This window comes from Macadamia integrifolia, unplaced genomic scaffold (genome assembly GCF_013358625.1).
Source record: "Macadamia integrifolia cultivar HAES 741 unplaced genomic scaffold, SCU_Mint_v3 scaffold1789, whole genome shotgun sequence".
Classification (NCBI taxonomy): Eukaryota; Viridiplantae; Streptophyta; class Magnoliopsida; order Proteales; family Proteaceae; genus Macadamia; species Macadamia integrifolia.
The window spans coordinates 100,594-123,012 of record NW_024868352.1 but is presented as its reverse complement, the minus strand read 5'-3'; the positions used below and the strand labels follow the sequence as shown (position 1 = coordinate 123,012).

The 22,419-nt window shown below is 40.2% G+C and overlaps 1 protein-coding gene across 1 annotated transcript; it reads right to left on the bottom strand.

Annotated features, from left to right (window-relative positions):
• Positions 1 to 1,497: 1,497 nt before the first annotated feature.
• LOC122064835 (secreted RxLR effector protein 78-like) lies at positions 1,498 to 1,872 on the bottom strand. Its single transcript, XM_042628618.1, has one exon. The coding sequence runs from the start codon at positions 1,870 to 1,872 to the stop codon at positions 1,498 to 1,500; it is 375 nt and encodes a 124-aa protein (XP_042484552.1).
• Positions 1,873 to 22,419: the final 20,547 nt, after the last annotated feature.

The following is a 22,419-nucleotide window of genomic DNA, read 5'->3' as shown; positions in this document are numbered from 1 at the left end:
CCCTAAACCCAAAATCCTAAACCCCAAACCCTAAACCCTATACCCTAAACCGTTAGGGTTTAAGGGTTTGGGGTCAAGTGTTTAGGGTCTAGAGTTTAAGTTTTAGGGTTTAGGGTTTAGGGCTTAGGGTATAGGCTTTAGGTAGTGAGGTCTAGGTTTTAGCGTTTTAGGTTTAGGGTTTTAGGCTTTAGGTTTTTGGGTTTAGGGTTTATGGTTTAGGGTTTAGGGTTTAGGGCTCAGGATTTAGGGATTAGGGTTTAGGGTTTTGGGTTTAGGGTTTAGGGTTTGGGGTTTGGGTTTTGGTGTTTGGGGTTTAGGCTTCAGGGTTTTGGGTTTATGGTTTAAGGTTTTGGTTTAATGGTTTAGGGTTCAAGGTTTTGGGTTTAGTGTTTTGGGTTTAGGTTTTAGGGTATAGGGCTTTAGGGTTTTAGGGTTAGGGATTTAGGGTTTAGGGTTTACGGTTTAGTGTTTTAGGGTTTTGTGTTTGGGGAGTAGGGCTTTGGGTTGATGGTTTAGGGTATAGGGTTTAGGGTTAAAGGTTTAGGTTTTAGGGTATAGGGTTTAGGTATTATGGTTTAGGGTTTAGGGTTTGGAAATCGTGTGCCAGAATAATAGTCTCCCTCTGTCCAGTTGCATAAGAGGCCATAAAAGCAACTGGTTTATTTGTCTCCCTCCAAACATGCTTGAATTCCTTTCTTCTAAGAGATTTTGAGATATCTAGTATCTCACTTCTGATGACTCTGGTTTGCCATGGACCTTCAACTACACCATTTAGCATATCAATGGCCAGTTTCGAATCTGATCTAATTGAGACCTCCATGATATTCCTTCCTACACAAATATTGATTCCTCTAAGAATAGCCTTTAATTCCAACCACAGTATATTTGTAACATCTCCCATTCCCACAAAAGCTACATTTACACACAGCATCTCAGGAAATAAAAATGTGTCTTCTTTTCTAAAGAGGGACCAGACCATAAAAAATTCAAAAAAATTGACTCCACCTTTGCTATAAGGCTACTTGGTAATGCAAAATACCTGACGAGTATCTATAGCATCCTTATAGAACCAAGAAAATCAACTACAGTCTTTCAGCATATGAGAGAAACCTTGCCTTCCATCCTTCAAGATATTTCTTGATTAGATCCAGTATAGGATTGTAGTCTCCACTAGTAACTTTCTTACAACAAGAGGAACCCCAAGGTACCTAATTGGTAACTTGGTTTCCTTAAAACCCGTTAATTCCACAAGTTACATATTGCAAGTTTGAGTAAGGCCCCCTAAAATAATAGAGGACTTAGCCCTATTGAGACACAACCTAGAGAAGGATGCAAACTCTTCTAGAGCCCCAAACTAGCTATGACAGAGTCACTAACAGCCTTTACAAAGATCATAAGATCATAAGATCATAAGATCATCTGCAACGATAAGATGGGACAATTTTACTGCTTTGCACCTAGGAAGAAGAGTGATCTTCCCATCCACTACTAACTTCTTCATAATCCAGTGAATCCTTCCATGGCCATGGTGAACAAGTAAGGTGACAGAGGAACCCATTGCCTAATCCCCCTTTCTCCCATGAAATATCCTACTGGACTTTCATTTACAAGAATTAAGAATGTAGGAGTAGTGACACATGCCTTTATCCAATTCATGAATATGGGAGGAAATCCCATTCTTCTCATAATCTCCAATAGGAACTTCCTACTCAATGCGTCATATGCTTTGTGGAAGTTTATCTTTAGAACTGCAGTAGGAGACCCCCTTCTCTGCTCAATAGCTCTTATAATATCAGAGCAAATTAGAATGTTATTAGCAATAGACCTCCCTTTAATGAATGTTGACTGGTTTTCACTAACCAAGTCCCCCATTACTCATTGCAAGCTATTGCTAACGCTCTTTGTAATAATTTTATAAGAGATATTACACAATGCAATCAGCCTAAACCTAGCAAATGATGTCCTTTGATTTGACTTAGGGATTAGGCAGAGAAAAGTAGCATTAATAGAGGATGGCATAACAACATTTCTAAAAAACTATTTTACAGCAATTGTAAGGTCCTTTCCTACAATTTCCCAACATTGTTTGAAAAAAACTAGCCCCAAATGCATCCGGTCCAGGGGCCTTTGTGCTCTTCATAGCAAATACAAACTTCATGATCTCTTCATTAGAAACAGTTTTTTCTAACATCTCTTCCTGGTCCATGGAAAGGGTACCACACAAAGGGATGTCACTAGGGCCGAATCCCATATCCATCTGCTCACCCCCAAATAAGTTCTTATAAAACTCAACAGCCACATTCTTTATAAGACCAAGATCATCCACAACAGCCCCATTGCTTCCTTCAATTTCTAGAATGTTATTTCCATGCTGTCTTCCCCCCATAGCCTTATGAAAAAAAAATTGTTTTTCCTATCTCATAGCTACTGCAACAACTTCACTCCTGACTTTTCCTTGAGAAAACTCTTCTCCCTCTTTACAACCTCCCATAATTTCTTTTTAGCCTCCTCTTCTTGACAAACCAGATTATCACCACCATTATTGGAAGACAATTTATCATGTATATCAGAAAGTGCAGCGTCAACCTCCTTTACAGCCTTGAATACATCCCCAAAATGGTCCCTATTCCACCCTTTTAGTTCCTTCTTAACATTCCTCAGTTTAGGATTTGAATAATTCTTAAGTGGCATCTCCCAACCCCTTTTGACAATATCCTTGAACTCCTCATGTTCAGTCCAAGTCTCAAAAAACCTAAAAGGTTTTGTTCCAAAATTCTTCTCCTCCAAAATATTCAAAAGAATAGGACAATGATCTGAAATTCCTGGATTCAATAATGCTACCTCAGAGTATTTAAATTTTTAACCCATTCATTATTACAAAGCACTCTATCCAGTTTACCGCACACTCCATCCAACTCCATTTTCCCATTACTCCAAGTAAATAAGTTATGCTTCCATTTTAGATCAAATAGGTCAGCATAAAGACACAGTTATTGAACTCTTCAACAAAAAACCTGTCGAATCTCCTCCCCCCCTTTCTTTTTATGTTGACCTCGCACCACATTGAAATCTCCCAATGCAACCCAAGGAACTGACATTCCATGAGATAATTGTAAAATCTCCCTCCATAACTCTCTCCTTTCCTCCACATTGTTTGAGGTATACACAGCAGTACTCATAAATTCCAAAGAGGTTCCTTTAATTTTTATTTTCATGTGTATCAGTTGGGATGTACACACCTCACAGTTTACTTCAAAAACAGTATCATCCCATTCCACCCAAATTCGAGTGGCTTCCCCTGCTCTATACTTATGCAAATATTTCCATTCTCCTTTTAATGCACCAAACACTTTAATTATGTTCTCTTCCTTCACCTTTGTTTCAATAAGAATCCCCAACTTTATATTTTTTCTGTTATCGTGTTCTTAATCCCTCTTTGTTTTTCAGGAGCATTAAGCCCCCGTATATTCCAACATATGCAATTCATTTAACAAACTTCTTTGAAACAGAACTCTGGACCCTACCAGCCCCCTTCATAGCTCCAACATCCTGACTATGTTTTTTCAGAATTGAATTGACCTCAATACATTGAGGCTGGAATGTCATCTTCTTGGCCGCACCATTCTTCTCAAGTGATAGATTTTTTTTGCAGGTAGAGTGGTATTGGAAGAAGTGGGCAAGTCATTCATACCTTTTTCATTGATAGTCCGTGAGCTCAAAGAAAGCAGAGAAGGATAGGTAGCAATTGGGTCTGTGTATGGTGCTGTCTCGATCTCTTTCAAGCTTATATGCAACACATTCATCTCCTTTTGGCATAAGGGAATATTCTGCCCTGAATCTTTAGTATATTCCTCCTCATTTGTAGTATGAATTGATCTATCCTCCACCTTATCCGATTCCTTTTTTGTCTCAAACAAAGCAGAAGAATATATCTTACCACCCTTCACCCTATCGGATTCTGCCACATCAGCCATCTTCTTGCTGTCCTCCCTCAAAGTAGGAAGCAATCCTCGGTTCCCCCTTCAAATACCAAGTGAATCTCTTCCAAAGATGCACCAACTCCCTTTCCTAACAATATCCTTAGATTCTCTCCATTGGTTAAGTCCTCCGCTCAACTGCACAACTTCTTGATTAGGTCCACAGTTAGCTGTGGTAACGTCCAAGCAAGAAGTCGTACCTCCTTCCTCTAATCGGGGATAATTCTTGCCAACAAATCTATTCAAAATATTAACATCCAGCGCAGCCTCCCTATCCCATCTTGCCACCTCATCTTCCTCTAACATCTCTTCCACATCATCATTCTTGTTTAAGATACTTGATTTTAAGGAAGTAGAGGCTGATTCCAAGTCCTCCAAGACCATGAATGCATTAGGGTGAACCACAACAACTGCAGAGATATCCCGTAGAGACCATGAATGCATTAGGGTGAACCACAGGAACTGCAGAGATATCCCACGGATTTTTCTTCCTTCCTCCTTTTATGCAAACAAATTCTTTCTCAATCCCTTTCCCCTTTCCTTCTCCTTCGGAACTCATATTCAAATTTGAATTTGAATACGAATCCACATCACTGGGCAGTCCTCCAGTAGTAGCCGAATCCTCTCCATGCACCACCATTCCTCCACCATGCAACACCACTTGTGACAAAGACTCCTCCATATGCTTGGCCTTCTTCACCCATTTCTTCTTTGCAGCCACTCCACCTTCATTTCCGCACACAGAAGACTCATGACCAAACCTTGCATCTACTACAAGAGATAAGCCTCCATTCATACATCACGGGTTGTGCCAAAACAGCACCCTTTGTTCATCATGCATAGGATTGCCCTTCAGCATCTCTTCACTAGCCTTAACCTCCACACATATCCTTTCAAAGGATAACCACCCCATCGTTCGAGTACACTTATCAGTTGTTATGGGTTTGCCAACAACACTCCCAATAGAGCTTAGAGCCTCCATAGTCCAATAATGAAATGGTAAATTAGGCAAGGTAATACAAATTGGTAAAGAATTGAGTAAAATTTTATCCATCACAATACTCGGACACCAAGGCCTCAAGAATAGGGGCCTCCTATTAACAAACCATGGACCACCTTCCCACACCTTCAACCGATCCTCCTCATTGAATCAAAAAATGAAAACTCCACTTTCTAACACAGACATCTCCACATGACCAGAAAGCCTCCACTGTTTAAGCAGAACCTCTTTGGTAATTGAAAATGGAGGTCTTCTCCCCAAGAAATGCCCCACCAAAGCTTTCTTCCACCTTTTGACCCCTTCCTTCATCATTGAAGTAGAACACTTAGCTACAGCTTTACCGTCAACCATCGGCGGCTGAACATTGTCCAACCTCAAACCATGCACCCTCTCCATTGTTTAGGCTAAAAACAGCCCTGCCCAACTCTTTGCCCATGATTCCTCCAACAGCATCACCACCTCCAGCAAGACCACCACCACCAATCGTACCACCAGTAGGTGGCCCTCCACTAATAGTATGGCCAATAGCTGTGGCAATTGGCCCTCTAGCCATGGCCAAACTGCAACAACTCTAGGCTAAATTTCAAAAATCTAGATTAGGTTTTAAGGTTTAGGGATTTAGGGTTTAGGGTTTAGGGTTTAGAGTTTAGGGTTTAGGGTTTAGGGTTTAGGGTTTAGGGTTTAGGGTTTTGGATTTAGGATTTAGGTTTTGGGGATTTGGGTTTAGGCTTTAGAGCTTAGGGATTTATGGTTTAGGATTTATGGTTTAGGTTTAAGGTTTAGGATTTAGGGTTTAGGGTTTAAGGTTTAGGATATAGGGCTTTAGGGTTTAGGCTTAGGGTTCAGTGTATCGGCTTGTTTAGGGCTTAGGGGTTTAGGGTTTGGGGATTATAGTTTAGGGCTTAGGGTTTTAGGGTTTAGGGTTTGTGGTTAGGGTGCTTAGGGTTTTAGGGTTTAGGGCTTGTTGTGTAGGGTTGTGGGTTTAGGGCTTAGAGTTTACGGTATTGGCTTTAGGGTATGGGTTTAGGGCTTAGAGTTTACGGTATTGGCTTTAGGGTTTAGGCTTTAAGGTTTAGGCTTTAGGGATTAGGGTTTGGGGTTTAGGGTTTAGTGTTTTGGGTTTAGGGTTTAGAGTTTAGGGTTTATAGTTTAGGGTGTAGAGTTTATGGTTTATGGTTTAAAGTTTACAATTTTGGGTTTAGCTTAAACCCTAAACCCAAAATCCTAAGCCCCAAACCCTAATCCTTAAACCCTAAGGGTTTCAGGGTTTGGGGTCAAGTGTTTAGGGTTTAGGGTTTATGGCTCAGGGTATAGGCTTTAGCCAGTGAGGTTTAGGTTTTAGCATTTTAGGTTTAGGGTTTTAGGCTTTAGGTATTTGGGTTTAGGGTTTAGGGTTTAGGGTTTAGGGTTTAGGGTTTAGGGTTTAGGGTTTAGGGCTCAGGGTTTAGGGATTAGGGCTTTAGGGTTTAAGGTTTAGGGTTTAGGGTCTAGGGTTTTAGGTTTTAGGATTTTGGGCTTAAGGTTTAAGGATTAGGGTTTTTGGGTTTAGGGTTTAGGGTTTAGGGTTTAGGGTTTATGGTGTCGGTTTTAGGGTTTTGGTTTTAGGGTTGAATGTTTAGGGTTTAGGGATTAGGGTCATAGGGCATAGGGTTTAGCGTATAGGGTGTAGGGTTTAGGGATTAGGTTTAAGGTTTAGGGTTTACGGTTTAAGGTTTAGAGTTTAGTGTTTAAGGTTTAAGGTTTGGGGTTTAGGGATTAGGGTTTAGGATTTTGGGTTTAGGATTTGGGTTTCGGTGTTTGGGGTTTAGGGTTCAGGGTTTTTGGTTTAGGGTTTAAGGTTTTGGGTTAACAGTTTAAGGTTCAGGGTTTTAGGTTTAGTGTTTTGGGTTTAGGTTTTAGACTATAGGGCTTTAGGGCTTTAGGGTTAGGGATTTAGGGTTTAGGGTTTAGGGTTTAGGGTTTTGTGTTTTAGGGTTTTGTGTTTGGGGAGTAGGGCTTTGGGTTGAGGTTTTAGGGTATAGGGTTTAGGGTTAAAGGTTTAAGTTTTAGGGTATAGGGTTTAGGTATTATGGTTTAGGGTTTAGGGTTTAGGGTTTAGGGTTTGGGGTCTAGAGTCTAGGGATTAGGGTTTTTGGTTTTAGGGTTTAGGGTTTATGGTTTAGGGTTTAGGGATTAGGGTTTGGCGTGTAGGGTTTAGGGTTTTTGGTTTCTGGTTTAGGGTTTAGGGTTTAGGTTTTGGGGTCTAGAGTCTAGGGATTAGGGTTTTTGGTTTTAGGCTTTAGGGTTTAGGGTTTAAAGTTTAGGGATTAGGGTTTGGGGTTTAGGGTTTAGGGTTTTATGGGTTTGTTTTGGTTTTTGGGTTTGGGTTTGGGGTGTAGGGTTTAGGGTTTAGGGTTTAGGGTTTTAGGGTTTTGGGTTTGGGATGTAGGGTTTAGGGTTTAGGATTTGGATTTAGGGTTTGGGGTTTAGGCTTTAGGGATTTGGGTTTAGGGTTTAGGGTTTAGTGTTTTGGGTTAACGGTTTAGGGTTTTAAGGTTTTGGGTTTAGGTTTTGGGTTAACGATTTAGGGTTTTAAGGTTTTGGGTTTAGTGTATTGGGTTTAGGTTATTGGGTTTAGAGTCTAAGGTTTAAGGTTAAGGGATTAGAGTAGGATTTAGGGTTTAGGGTTTAGGGTTTAGGGTTTAGGGGTTTAGTTTAGGGTTTTGTGTTTAAGGTTCAGGGTTTAGGGTTTGGGTTTGGGGTTTGGGGTTTGGGGTTTGGTGTTTATTGGGCTTAGGGTTTTGTGTTTAAGGTTCAGGGTTTTGGGTTAAGGGTTTGGGGTTTGGGGTTTGGGGATTTAGGGTTTAGGGATTTAGGGTTTTGGTTTTTTGGCCTTTATGGTTTAGGATTTAGGTTTTGGGGTTTGGGATTTAGGGTTTAGGGTTGTTTTTTGGCCTTTATGGTTTAGGGTTTAGGTTTTGGGGTTTGGGATTTAGGGTTTAGGGTTTATAGCACAGAGATTTATGGTTTAGGGTTTTGGATTTATGGTTTAGGTTTTAGGGTTTAGGATTTAGGGTTTAGGGTTTAGGGTTTAGGGCTTTAGGTTTAGGCTTAGGGTTTAGGGTTTTGGCTTATGGGTTTAGGGTTTTTTTGTTTTTTGTTTTTTTTGATAAGTGATGTAAGTGTATTTAAGAAAAATCAGAATATACAAAGTAAAGCAGTCTTAATTTCCTTCAATGGACAGACCAAAAGAAAGCAAAAAAAGACTCCTAGATACCAAGCAGGATAGGCCTTGCAATACAAAATGGAACTCAAAAGGAACATTACATTCTGTAATAAATCTTAAATTCAGAATCTTCTCTAACTAAACTATTCAGCTCATCTGGGAAATCCTGAGCCAGAATAGTAGTCTCCCTCTATCCAGTTGCATAAGATGCCACAAAAGCAGCTGGTTTATTTGTCTCCTTCCAAACATGCTTGAATTCTTTTCTTTCAAGAGATTTTGAGATATCTAGTATCTCACTTCTGATGACTCTGGTTTGCCATGGACCTTCAACCACACCATTTAGCATATCAAGGGCCATTTGAATCTAATCTAATTGAGACCTCTATGATATTCCTTCGTACACAAATACTTATTCCTCTGAGAATAGCCTTTAATTCCAGCTAGAGTATACTTGTAACATCACCCATTCCCACATTAGCTACAATGGGCTTCCCCATTCTATCTCAAATCAGCCCTCCATAGGATGCCTTATCATGTGTAAGGGCCCCATCACAATGCAATGCTATACCATTCTCTTAGGTGGCTGGAGCTAGCAAAAAGCTCAAGGAATCACTGTTTTCCAAGTGATTTTGATTCCCTAACTTGTTACTAAAAACTGATTATAGGGTTGCATTCGGCCATTAAATTCATAGTTAAGCATTTCACTTTTACTTTTGAAATTATGGCTTCCATAATCTGTAGAGTAGTTAGGATTTTTTATTTGAAGATCCTAAAATTTCTTTCCTGACATATGTGTTGTACTGTGGCATTGAAAGCTAACTTTCCAACTACTCTGAGTAGATCTTTCTCATGAAATTCATTTTTTACCCACAATGCAACTTCCATGACACTATCAGATTTCTTCCCATTTTGAATGCATAGTAGGGCAACCTTCTCCCAAATAGCATTAGTATATTGACATTCAAAAATTAGATGGTTCCTTTTTTCTATACCTGCCCAACAGAAAATGCATTGGGGACTAATGTTCATCCTCCTCTTGATGAGCTTATCTTTGTTGGTAAAGCCTCAACTAAACTTCTCTAGGTTGTGAATGAATGCCGAGGTATGTTGCCTTCAAACCACACTGATTTCTTCCACTCCACCATCCTCTCCTTCCTCGTTACTAACTTCCATGCTGATTTAGTAGTAAACACACCTGTAGGATCTCCTTTCCAAACTATCAAATCCTCATCATAGTGAAGTCTAGGGGTAGTTTGAAGACATCCCCACGCTACAATAAGATCAAGAGTTGTAGAAGGAATATACTGCCATTCCCCATTCCTTAGGATTTCATCAACTGTAGCAAGATATGACAAACAAGAATCATATCTTATTCTTTCCCCAAATCTCTTAATAAGGATACCCTTTGGATGCCAAGAATCCAGCCATACCTGGTTGTTCTTCCATTACCTACCATATGTATAATAACACCTTCCACCTTTCTGGTCCCTCTTTGGTGTAGGGTTGTGGGTTTAGGCTTTAGGGTTTGTGGTGTAGGGTTGTAGGGTTTAGGGTTTAGGGTTTAGGGTTTAGGGTTTAGGGTTTAGGGATTTAGGGTTTAGGGTCTTGGGTTTAGGGTTTAGGCTTTAGGGTTTAGGCTTTAGGGTTTAGGGTATAGGATTTAGGATTTAGGGTTTTGAGTTTTTGGCTTGTATGGGGGTATCGGGCTTTAGGGTTTAGGCTTAGGGTTTAGGGTTTCGGCTTAAGGGGGTATGCTTAGGGGTTTAGGGTTTGGGGATTATAGTTTAGGTTTAGGGTTTGAGGGTTTAGGGTTTGTGGTGGTATAGGGCTTTGTGGTGTAGGATTTTTGGTTTAAGGTTTAGGGTTTATGGCTTGTGGTGTAGGGTTGTAGGTTTATAGCTTAGGGTTTAGGGTATTGGCTTTAGGGTTTAGGGTTTAAAATTTAAGGATTGTATGGTTTAGGGTTTAGGTTTTGGGGTTTTGGGTTTAAGGTTTAGAGGTTAGGGATTTATGGCTTAGGGTTTTGGATTTATGGTTTAGGTTTTAGGGTTCAGGGTTTAGGGCTTAGCTCTAGAGTTTAGGGTATAGGGCTTTAGGGTTTAGGCTTAGGGTTTAGGGTTTCCGCTTTTGTGTTTATAGGCTTAGAGGTTGAGGGTTTGGAAATTATAGTTTAGGGTTGAGGGTTTTAGGGTTTAGGGTTTGTGGTGTAGGGTTTTTGGTTTAAGGTTTAGGGTTTATGGCTTGTGGTGTAGGGTTGTAGGTTTATAGCTTAGGGTTTAGGGTATTGGCTTTAGGGTTTAGGGTTTAAAATTTAAGGATTAGGCGTTTTAGGGCTTTACGGTTTCGGGTTTCGGGTTTAGGGTTTAGGGTTTTAGGGTTTATGGTTTAGGGTTTAGGGTTTATGGTTTAGGGATTAGCGTTTTAGGGTTTGGGGTTTAGGGTTTAAGGTTTAAGGATTAGGGTTTCGGGTTTAGGGTTTAGTGTTTAGTGTTTTAGGTTTTGGGTTTAGGGATTAGCGTTTTAGGGTTTGGGGTCAAGGGTTTAGGGTTTAGGGTTTAAGTTTTAGGGTTTAGGGTTTAGGGCTTAGGGTATATGCTTTAGGCAGTGAGGTTTAGTTTTAGCGCTTTAGGTTTAGGGTTTTAAGGTTTAGGTTTTTGGGTATAGGGTTTATGGTTTATGGTTTAGGGATATGGGTTTAGGGTTTAAGGTTTTGGATTTAGGGATTAGGGTTTTGGGTTTTGGGTTTTGGGGTTTGGGTTTGGGTTTTGGGCTTAGGGTTTAGGGGTTATCATTCTTAGGTTTAGGGTTTAGGGTTTAGAGTGTAGGTTTTAGTGTTTTGGTTTTGGGGTTGAAGGTTTAGGGTTTAGAGATTAGGGTCTTAGGGTATAGGGTTTAGCGTATAGGGTGTAGGGTTTAGGATTTACGGTTTAACGTTTTGGGTTTAGTGTTTAAGGTTTAAGGTTTTGGATTTAGGGATTAGGGTTTTGGGTTTTGGGTTTTGGGTTTTGGGTTTGGGTTTTGGTGTAGTTTCGGTGCTTAGGGTTTAGGCTTCAGGTTTTGGGTTTAGGGCTCAGGGTTTTTGCTTTAGTGTTTTGAGTTTAGGTTTTAGGGTATAGGGCTTTAAGGTTTTAAGGTTAGGGATTTAGGGTCTAGGGATAAGGGTTTAGGGTTTTGGGTTTTAGGGTTTTGGGTTTGGGGTGTAGGCGCTTAAGGTTATGGGTTTAGGGTATAGGGTTTTAGGGTTAAAGGTTTTAGTTTTAGGGTATAGGGTTTAGGTATTATGGTTTAGGGTTTAGGGTTTGGGGAGGGTTTAGGGTTTAGGGTTTTAGGTTTGGGGTCTAGGGTCTAGGGTCTAGGGATTGAGGTTTTTAGTTTTAGGGTTTAAGGTTTAGGGTTTGGGGTTTGGGGTTTAGGGTTTAGGGTTTGTGGTCTAGGTTTTAGGGTTTAAGGATTAGGGTTTTTGGGTTTAGGGTTTAAGGTTTAGGGATTAGGGTTTTAGGGTTTAAGATTTAGGGTTTATGGTCTAGGGTTTAGATTCAAGGGTTATGGGCTTAGGGTTTTTGGGTTTAGGGTTTACGGTGTAGGTTTTAGGGTTTTGGTTGTAGGGTTTTGGTTTTAGGGTTAAGGGTTTAGGATTTAGGGATTAGTCTGAGGGTATAGGGTTTAGTGTATAGGGTGTAGGGTTTAGGGATTAGGTTTTAATGTTTAGGATTTAGGGTTTAAGACTTTAAGGTTTTGGGTTTAGTTATTATGGTTTAGGATTTAAGACTTAGGGATTAGGGTTTAGGGTTTTGGGTTTTAGGGTTTGGGGTTTAGGGTTTGGGATTTAGACTTCAGGGTTTTGGGTTTTGGGTTAACGGGTTTAGGGTTTAGGGTTTTGGGTTTAGTATTTTGGATTTAGGTTTTAGGGCATAGGGATTTTAATGTTAGGGGTTTAGGGTCTAGGGATAAGGGTTAGGGGTTTAGGGTTTTGGATTTGGGGTGTAGGGCATAGGGTTGAGGGTTTAGGGTATAGGCTTTTAGTGTTTATGGTTTTTGTTTGATAAGTGATGCGAGTGCATTTAAGAAAAATCAGAATATACAAAAGAAAGGCAGTCTTAATTTCCTTCTATGGACAGACCAAAAGAAAGGAAAAAAGGACTCCTTGACACCAAGCAGGACAGGCCCTACAATTCAAAATGGAACTCAAAAGGAACATTACATTCTGTAATAAATCTTAAATTTAGAATCTTATCTAACTAAACTATTCAGCACATCTGGGAAATCCTGAGCCTGAATAATAGTCTCCCTCTAACCAGTTGCATAACAGGCCATAAAATCAGCTGGTTTATTTGTCCCTTCCAAACATGCTTGAATTCCTTTCTTTCAAGAGATTTTAAGATATTTAGTATCTCATTTCTGATGACTCTGGTTTGCCATGGACCTTCAACTACACTATTTAACATATCAATGGCCAGTTTCGAATCTAATCTAATTGAGACCTCCATGATATTCCTTTCTACACAAATATTATTCCTCTGAGAATAGCCTTTAATTCCAGCCACAGTATATTTGTAATATCTCCCATTCCCACAAAAGCTACAGTGGGCTTCCCCATTCTATCTCGACTCAGCCCTCCATAGGATGCTCTATCATCTGTAAGGGCCTCATCACAAAGCAAAACTATACCATTCTTTCAGGTGGTTGGAGCTAGCAACAAGCTCAAGTAATCACTATTTTCCAAGTGACTTTGATTCCCCAACTTGTTACTAAAAACCGATTTCTAGGGTTGCATTCAGCCACAAAATTCATAGTTAAGCATTTTACTTTTACTTCTGAAATTATGGCTTCTATAATCTGTAGAGTAGTTCGGATTTTTTATTTGAAGATCCTAAAGTTTCTTTCCTACCATAGGTGTCGTACTGTTGCACAAAAAGCTAACTTTCTAACTACTCTGAGTGGATCTTTCTCATGAAATTCATTTTTTCCCACAATGCAACTTCCATGACACTATCAGATTTCTTCCCATTTTGAATGCATAGTAGGGCAACCTTCTCCCAAATAGCATTAGTATACTGACATTCAAAAATTAGATGGTTCCTTCTTTCTATACCTACCAACAAAAAAGGCATTGGGGACTAATGTTCATCCTACTCTTAATGAGCTAATCCTTTGTTGGTAAAGCCTCAACTAAACATCTCTAGGTTGTGAATGAAAGCTGAGGTATGTTGCAAAAATACCTGACCAGTATATATAGCATCTTTGTAGAACTGAGGAAATCAACTGCAGTCTTCCTGCATATGAGAGAAACCTTGCCTTCCATCCTTCAACCTTTTTCCTGATCAGATTCAGAATATGGTTGCAGTCTCCATTAGTAAGATTTCCTATTACAAGAGGAACCCCAAAGTACCTAATTGGTAGCTTGGTTTCCTTAAAACCTGTTAATTCCACAAGTTGCATACTACTAGTTTGAGTAAGGCCTCTACAATAATAGAGGCCTTAGTCCTATTGAGATGCAACCTAGAGAAGGCTGCAAACTCTTCTACAGCCCCCAAACTAGTTGTGACAGAGTCATTAATAACCTTTACAAAGATCATTGGATCAATATACAAAGATAAGATGGGACAGTTTTGCACCTAGGAAGAACAGTGATCTTCCCATCCACTTATAACTTCTTCATAACTCCAGTGAACACTTCCATGGCCATGGTTAATAAGTAAGGTAATAGAGGATCTCCTTGCCTAATCCCTCTTCCTCCCATGAAATATCTAGCTGGACTTCCATTCACAAGAACTGAGAATGTAGGAGTAGTGACACATGCCTTTATCCAATTCATGAATATAGGAGGAAATCTCATTCTTCTCATAATCTCCAATAGGAAATTTCTACTCAATGAGTCATATGCTTTATGTAAGTCTATCTTCAGAACAGCAGTAGGGTACCCCCTTCTTTGTTCAATACCTCTTACAATATTAGAGCAAATTAGAATGTTATCAGCAATAGACCTCCCTCTAATGGATGCTGACTTGGTTGTCACTCACCAAGTCCCCCATTACTCCTTACAACCTATTAGTGATGATCTTTGTAATAATCTTGTAAAAGATATTGCACAATGCAATCGACCTAAACCCAGCAAACACTGCCCTCTGATTTGACTTAGGGATTAGGCAGAGAAAAGTAGCATTAATAGAGGAAGGCATAACAACATTTCTAAAAAACCGTTTTACAGCAATTGTAAGGTCCTCACCTACAATTTTCCAAGAGTGTTTGACAATTTCCCAAGAGTGTTTGAAAAAACTAACTCCAAATCCATCTGGTCTAGGGGCCTTTGTGCTCTTCATAGCAAACACGACCTTCAAAATCTCTTCATTAGAAACAGTTTTTTGTAACATCTCTTGCTGGTCCATGGAAAGGGTACCACACAAATCACTAGGGAAGAATCCCATATCCACTTGCTCAGCCTCGAACAAGTTCTTATAGAACTCAACCTCTTCATTCTTTATAAGACTAGGATCATCCATAACAGCCCCACTGCTTCCTTCAATTTCTAGAATATTATTTCTATGCCCTCATAGCCTTATGAAAAAAACTATTATTCCCATCTCCTAGCTGCAACCACTTCACTCGACTTTTCTTTGAGAAAACTCTCCTCCCTCTTTAAAGCCTCCAATAATATCTTTTTAGCCTCCTTTTCTTGACAAACTAGATTATCATCACCATTATTAGAAGACAATTTATCTTGTATATCAAAAAGTGCAGCTTCAGCCACCTTTACAGCCTTGAATACATCCCTCCCCAAAATGCTCCTTCATGACATTCCTCAGTTTGGCTGTAAATCCAAGTAAAGGATTTGAATCATTCTTATGTGGCAGCTCCCAACCTTTTTTGACAATATCCTTGAACTCCTCATGTTCTGTCCAAGTCTCAAAAGACCTAAAAGGTTTCGGTCCAAAGTTCTTCTCCTCCAAAATATTCAAAAGAATAGGACAATGATCTGAAATTCCCGGATTCAAGAATACAGCCTCCGAGTATTTAAATTTTTCAACCCATTCATTTTCACGAAGCACTCTATCCAGTTTATAGCTCACTCTATCCAACTCCCTTTTCCCATTACTCCAAGTAAATAATTTCCCTCTCCATTTTAGATCAAATAGGTTAGCATCAAAAACACAATTATTGAACTCTTCAACAGGAACCTGTCGAATCTTCTCCCTCCCCCCCCCCTTTCTTTTCATGTTGACCTCGTACCACATGGAAATCTCCCAATGCAACCCAAGGAACTAATATTCCTTGATCTAATTGCACAATATCCCTCCATAACTCCCTCCGTTCCTCCACACTATTTGAGGCATACACAGTAGTACCCTCCAAAGAGGTTCCTTTAATTTTTATTTTCATGTGTATCAGCTGGGATGTACACCTCACAGTTTACTTCAAAAATGGTATCATCCCCTACTCTACAATTATGTAAATATTTCCAGTCTCCTTTCAAAGCACCAAACACTTTAATTATGTTCTCTTCTTCACCTTTGTTTTAATAAGAATCCCCAACTTTATACTTTTTTCTGCTATCCAGTTCTTAAAACCTCCTTGTTTTTTAGGAGCATTAAGCCCCTGTACATTCCAACATATGCAATCATTTAAAAATCTTCTTAGAAACAAAACTCTGGACCCCCCCAGACCCCTTCACAGCACCAACTTCCTGACTTGGTTTTTTCAGTATTGAATTGACCTCAATTCTTTGAGGCTGGAATGCCATCTTCCTGGCCACACCCCTCTTCTCAAGTAATGGATGTTTTTTTGTAGGTATAGTAGTATTAGAAGAGGAAGAGGGTAAGTCATTCATACCTTTTTTGTTAATCATTCTCACGCTCAAGGAAGGCAGGGAAGGATAGGTAGCAATCGGGTCTATGTATGAAGCATTATTGATCACTTGCAAGCTTATACACACCCCATTCATCTCCTCTTGGCATAAGGGTATATTCTTCCCTGATTCCTTGGTATATTCCACCTCATCTGGACATTGAATTGGTCTGTCCTCCACCTCATCCGATTCCTTTTCAGTTTCAAATAAAGGAGAAGAAAATATCTTACCACCCTTCACCCTATCGGATTCTGCCACATTAGCCAACTCCTTGTTGTCCTCCCTCAAAATAGGAAGCAATCCATGGTTTCCCCCTTCAAAAACTGTGTGAATCTCTTCCAAAGAAGCACCAGCTGCCTTTCCTAACAATATCCCTAAATTTTCTCCATCAGTTAAGCCCTCCTCCAATCACACAACTTCTCGACTAAGTCCATAGCAAGGATTTGTACCTCCATCCTCTAATCGTGGATAATTTCTCCCTACAAATTTATTCAAAATATTAGTATCCAGCTCGGCCTCCCTATCCCATCTTGCCACCTCACCTTCCTCTAACAGCTCTTCCACATCAGCATTCTTGTTTAAGAAACCCGATTTTAAGGAAGTAGATGCCAATTCCAACACCTCCAGGACCATGAATGCGTTAGGGTGAACCACGGGAACAGCAGAGATATCTCAAGGAATATTCATCCTTCCTTCTTTCATACACACAAAATCTGTCTCAATTCCTTTCCCCTTTCCTTCTCCTTCGTATCTACTATTCAAATTTGAATCCACATCACCAGGAAATCCTCCAATAGCAGTCGAATCCTCTCCATGCACCCCCACTCCTCCACCATGCAACACCAGCTTTGACAAAGTCTCCTCCCTATGCGTGTCCTTCTTCACCCATTTCTTCTTTGCAACCACTCCACCTTCATTGCCGCACACAGAAGACTCATGACCAGACACCTTGCATCTATTGCAAGAAGCAGGCCTCCATTCATACATCACGGGTTGTGCCAAAACAGCACCCTTTTCATCATGCACAAGGATGGTCTTCGGAAACTCTACACCATCTTTAACCTCCACACATATCCTTGCAAAGGATAACCTCTCCATCACTTATCAGTTTTGATAGGGTTGCCAACAACACTCCCAATAGAGCTCAAAGCATTCGCAGTCCAATAATGAAATGGTAAATTAGGCAAGGTAATCCATATAGGTAAGGAATTAAGTAAAATTTTATTCATCACAATACTCGGACTCCAAGGCCTCAATAATAGGGGTCTCCTATTAACAAACCATGGACACCTTCCCACACCTTCAGCCGATCCTCCTCCTCATTGAATCAAAAAATGAACACTCCACTTTCTAACATAGACATCTCCACATGACCAGAAAGCCTCCATTTTTTGAGCAGTATCTCTTTGGTAATTGAAAATGGAGATCTTCTACCCAAGAAATGCCCCACCAATGCTATTTCCCACTGTTTGATACCTTCCTTCGATATTGAAGTACAACACTTTGCCACAACTTTTCCATCAACCATCAGTGGCTGAACATAATCCAACCTCAAACCATCAACCCTCTCCATTGTTTTGGCTGAAAATAGCCCAGCCCAACTCTTTCCTCGTTGATCCGAACCTCCATGGAACCCTCCTCCACCAGCATCATCACTTCCACCAAGACCACCACCTCCAAGCGTACCACCAGTAGATGATCCTCCACAAATAGCATGGCCAATAGCCAAAGCTATTTGCCCTCCAGCCATGACCAAACAGCAACACCTCTTTGCTAATCTTCAAAAAAACCAGAGCTTCTCTCTACTCTAGGGTTTAGGTTAGGGTTTATAGTTTAGGTTTTAGGGTTTAGGGTTTAGGGTACAGGGTTTAGGTATTATGGTTTCGGATTTAGGATTTAGGGTTTAGGGTTTGGAATTTAAGGTTTGGGGTTTAGGCTTTAGGGATTTGGGTTTAGGGTTTTGGGTTTTGGGTTAACAGTTAAGGGTTTAGGGTTTTAGGTTTAGGTTTTTGGGTCTAGAGTATGAGGTTTAGGGTTTAGTGTTTTGGGTTAACAGTTAAGGGTTTAGGTTTTTGGGTCTAGAGTATAAGGTTTAGGGTTAAGGGATTAGAGTTTAGGGTTTAGGGTTTAGGGTTTAGGTTTTAGGGTTTGGGGTTTGCAGTTTGGGGTTTGCAGTTTAGGGCTTAGGGTTTTGTGTTTAGGGTTCATGGTTTTGGGTTAAGCGTTTTGGGCTCAGGATTAAAGGTTTTAGGGTTTTGGGTTTAGGTTTAGGTTTAGGGTTTAGGGTTTAGGGTTTGGGGTATAAGGTTTAGGGTGTAGGGTTTAGGGTTTCGAGTTTAGGGTTTAGGGTTTAGGGTTTAGGGTTTAGGGTTTTGGGCTTGGGGTTTAAGTATTTAGGTTTTTGGGTTTAGGGGATTAGGGTTTTAGGGTTAAGGGTTTAGGGTATTATAGGGTGTAGGGTTTAGGGTTTACGATTGAGGGATTAGGGTTTAGGATTTATAGTTTAGGCTTTAGTGTTTAAGGTTTAGGGTTTAGGGATTAAGGTTTAGGGTTTGGGGTTTAGGGTTTGGGTTTCAGGCTCTAGGGATATTGAGCTAATCATTAATCCATGCTCAAAATACCAAGAACCAGCTCCACTGAAGCTCTACGATTGATTTCCTTTCTTCTTTCTTCTTCTTCTTCTTCCTTTTCCTTTCTTCTTTCTTTCTCTCTCTCATTTACTCTCCCACCGACCTACTATCATTAATGAGGGAGAAGACATTAAATGTCTCCCCCATTTTATACTTGAGCCCCCCCAAAATATCTTTTAGTTATAGGTGGGTATATCTCAAGTGGTTATACCATTCTAGTCAGCCCATTACTAGTGTTCCACTTGGACTTCAATGGGGACAAACTCATACTTATAATTAAATTACATAGGCATCCAAAATTACTAACATGTACCTTTACTCCTTGTACATGGCCTCATGGTGCATGCAAGTGCAAGGCTTGGGTGCATATATTACACTTGGTACCTACTCGGTCTTGTCGGGCCATCCCGAGTTTAAAGTCACTCTGGCTACCATGTTCTATATGGTACTTGCATCTGTTCTCTCTAGTTCAGTCCCTATATGATCTAACCAAGTCAATACGGATAATTAAACTGGGTTTAAAAAGTCCCTATAACATGACAACTCCCCCTTTTTGAAAATTTCATCCCTGAAATTGTAGTATATGGTTATCCGAAAAGATGAGGATACAAGGCTTGAATATCATCATTTTTCTTCCAAGATACCTCTTCGATCGGGTGGTTGGCCCATCGAATCTTTACAAAAGCGATAGAGTGGTTGCGGAGAGTTTTCACCTTTTGGTCTAAGATCTCAACCGGATGTACTTTATATGTCATATCAACTTCTAAGTATTCCAGTTCCACAGGTAGCAGCACATGGGATGGATCATGAACGTACTACTTCAACATGGATACATGGAATACATTGTGAACATTGCTAAGGGAAAGTGGTAATGCCAACATATATGCTATTGCCCCAACTTGCTTCAAAATCTCAAATGGCCTAATATATCTCGTACTTAACTTGCCTTTCTTTTGAAATCTGTGTAGACCTTTGGTGGGAGATATTTTGAGGAACACTTTCTCTCCCTCTTGGAATTCTATTTTCTTCCTACAACTATCTATATAGTTCTTTTGATGTGACTGGGCTGCTTTAATTCTTTCTCTAATGCAATCAACTTTATCACATCATTTGAATCATCTTCGGTCCAAGCATTCGACGTTCACCTACTTCATCCTAGTATAGAGGAGTCTTGTAGTTTCTACCATATAATGCTTCATATGGAGCCATCCCAATTGTAGCTTGGTAGCTGTTGTTGTAAGCAAACTCCATAAGAGGTATATGCTCCTCCCAAATGCCACTCATTTCCATGGCACAGGCTCAGAGCATGTCTTCTAATATCTGTATGTTCCTCTCAGATTGTCTATCTGTCTATGGGTGAAAGGTTGTATTCAGGTTCAATTGTGATCCCAAGGCTTACTGGAAGCTTTTTCAGAATCTGGAGGTAAACCTTGGGTCTCTGTCTAATACGATGCTCATCGGTACACCATGTAATCGTACCACATTATCCATGTAAAGTTGTGCTAGCTTCCATAGGGTAATTGGTTCTGATCGGAATAAAGTGAGCTGTTATAGTAAGCCTATCAACTACTACCCAAATTGCATCCATTCCCTTGGGTGTCCATGGTAGTCTGATGATGAAGTCCATTGTAATGTTATCCCACTTCCATTCAGGTACTAGAAGTGGTTGAAGAGTGCCAAAAGGTCGATGCCATTCAGCTTTGATTTTCTGACATGCAAGGCAAGTCGACACATACAGAGCTATTGTGGACTTTATTTCTGGCCACCAGTAGTGTTGCTTTAGGTCTTTGTACATCTTGATACTTCTAGGGTGAAGAGTACTCAGAACTGTGTGCTTCCTTTACTATTTTATCTTGTGTTACCTTATTGCAGGGCACACACAATCTGCCCAGAAACAATAGTGCCCCATCATTGGCTAATGTAAAGCTAGGGCTATTCATTGTTTGCTCTTAAATCTTCTCTCTGGTCCGCTACAACTTAGGATCCAAAGGCTATTTCATTATAATTTCTTTCCTAATGGATGAGTGTACCTCTAGAGCCAAAATTCACACTTGCTGAATTTTGTATACAAATATTGCACTCTCAGTCTCTGTAGTACCATCCTCAAGTGTTTTGCACAGTCTTCTTCTGACTTCGAGTAGATCAAGACATCATCAATGAAAACAATGACCCACTTGTCAAGAACATCGTGAAACACTCGGTTCATCAAATCCATAAAAGTTGTTGGTGCATTGGTCAACCTGAAAGACAACATTAAGAACTCATAATGACCATACCAAATTCTAAAGGTCATCTGTGGTATATCACTAGTCTTTATCTTGAGTTGATAATACCCGGATCTAAGGTCAATCATTGAAAATACCTTAGCACCTTATAGCTGATCAAACAAATCATCAATGCATGGCAATGGATACCGGTTCTTGATTGTTAACTTATTCAACTCCCGATAATCAATGCACATACACAGGCTTCCATTTCTTCTTAACGAACAACACTGGAGCACCCCAATGTGATACACTTGGGCGTATGAATCCCTTCTTCAATAGATCTTGCAATTGTACTTGTAATTCTTTTAATTCTGCTAGTGCCATTCTATATGGAGCCTTGGAGATCAAGGCAGCTCCAGGGATCAAATCTACAGCAAATTCTAGCTCCCTATCAGGTGGTAGAAGAGTTAGATCATCTGGAAAGACGTCTGGGAACTCCTTAACTGCGTCTACTTCCTCTAGAGGTGCGACCTTTGCATCTAAATCAATCACCAATGCTAGGTAGCCCTGACACCCATTTTCCAACAACTTTATGATTTACAGAGTAGAGATGAGGAGCTTTATAGCCTGCTTTATTATATCTGTGTGGTATATCAGTTCCTTCCCTTCATCATCAATCACCTTGATCTGTTTCTTAGCACATATCATACTTGCTCGATGTGCTGGTAACCAATCCATGCCTAGTATAACATCAAAGTTCTTCATGTTGAATTTGATGAGTTGGGCATCTAACTGATTTCCACTGATCTCAATAGTGCATGGCCCATATACTTCCTTCAACTGTGAAATTTTTCTGGTAGGTGTGCTAAATATCATCATCTACTCTAATATCATAGGTGTCATGTTAATTTTCTCAGCAAACCTCTTTGATGCAATTGAATCCGAAGCCCCTGAATCAAATAAGACATAAACTGAATATCTAATACAGGTAGGACACCTAATACAATAATGCACATAAGTATAGCATGTCATTAATATTTACTAGAAGGTAATTCTCAAATTAAATCGTACCTAATACCACTTCTGTGCTAGCTTCAGCTTCCTCAGCTGACAAAGCATACATCCTTCCTTGTGGTTGACTCCCTTGAGTCAAAGCAGGTCTGTACCCAGAAGGCTGGTTGGTTGGTAAGGTTGGTCAGGCTCGACAATCTTTAGTAAAATGCCCATATGAATAACAATTAAAGCAATGGTTCTGTAAAGCTTGAACCAGAGCGGGAGCTCTCTGAGTTCGACCCGTAGCAAATGGAGGGTGAGGTGGCCTAGTAGCTATGGGCATCGTACTGGTATTCAGGAGAAAAGAGGTAGTATCCAGCCCACTAGCGGATTGAGGAGGATAACCCAATGGCCTGTAGGGCTGCCGTATGAAGGACCAAATCCGTATGGTCGATGAAAACTCTTACTTGGACCGCCCGAATCTGCATATGGATTCGCTCTCTTCCACACCCTAGGTGTAAGGGATGATTAACTATTCTGCTTATTTTCTATGGCTTTGGCCTT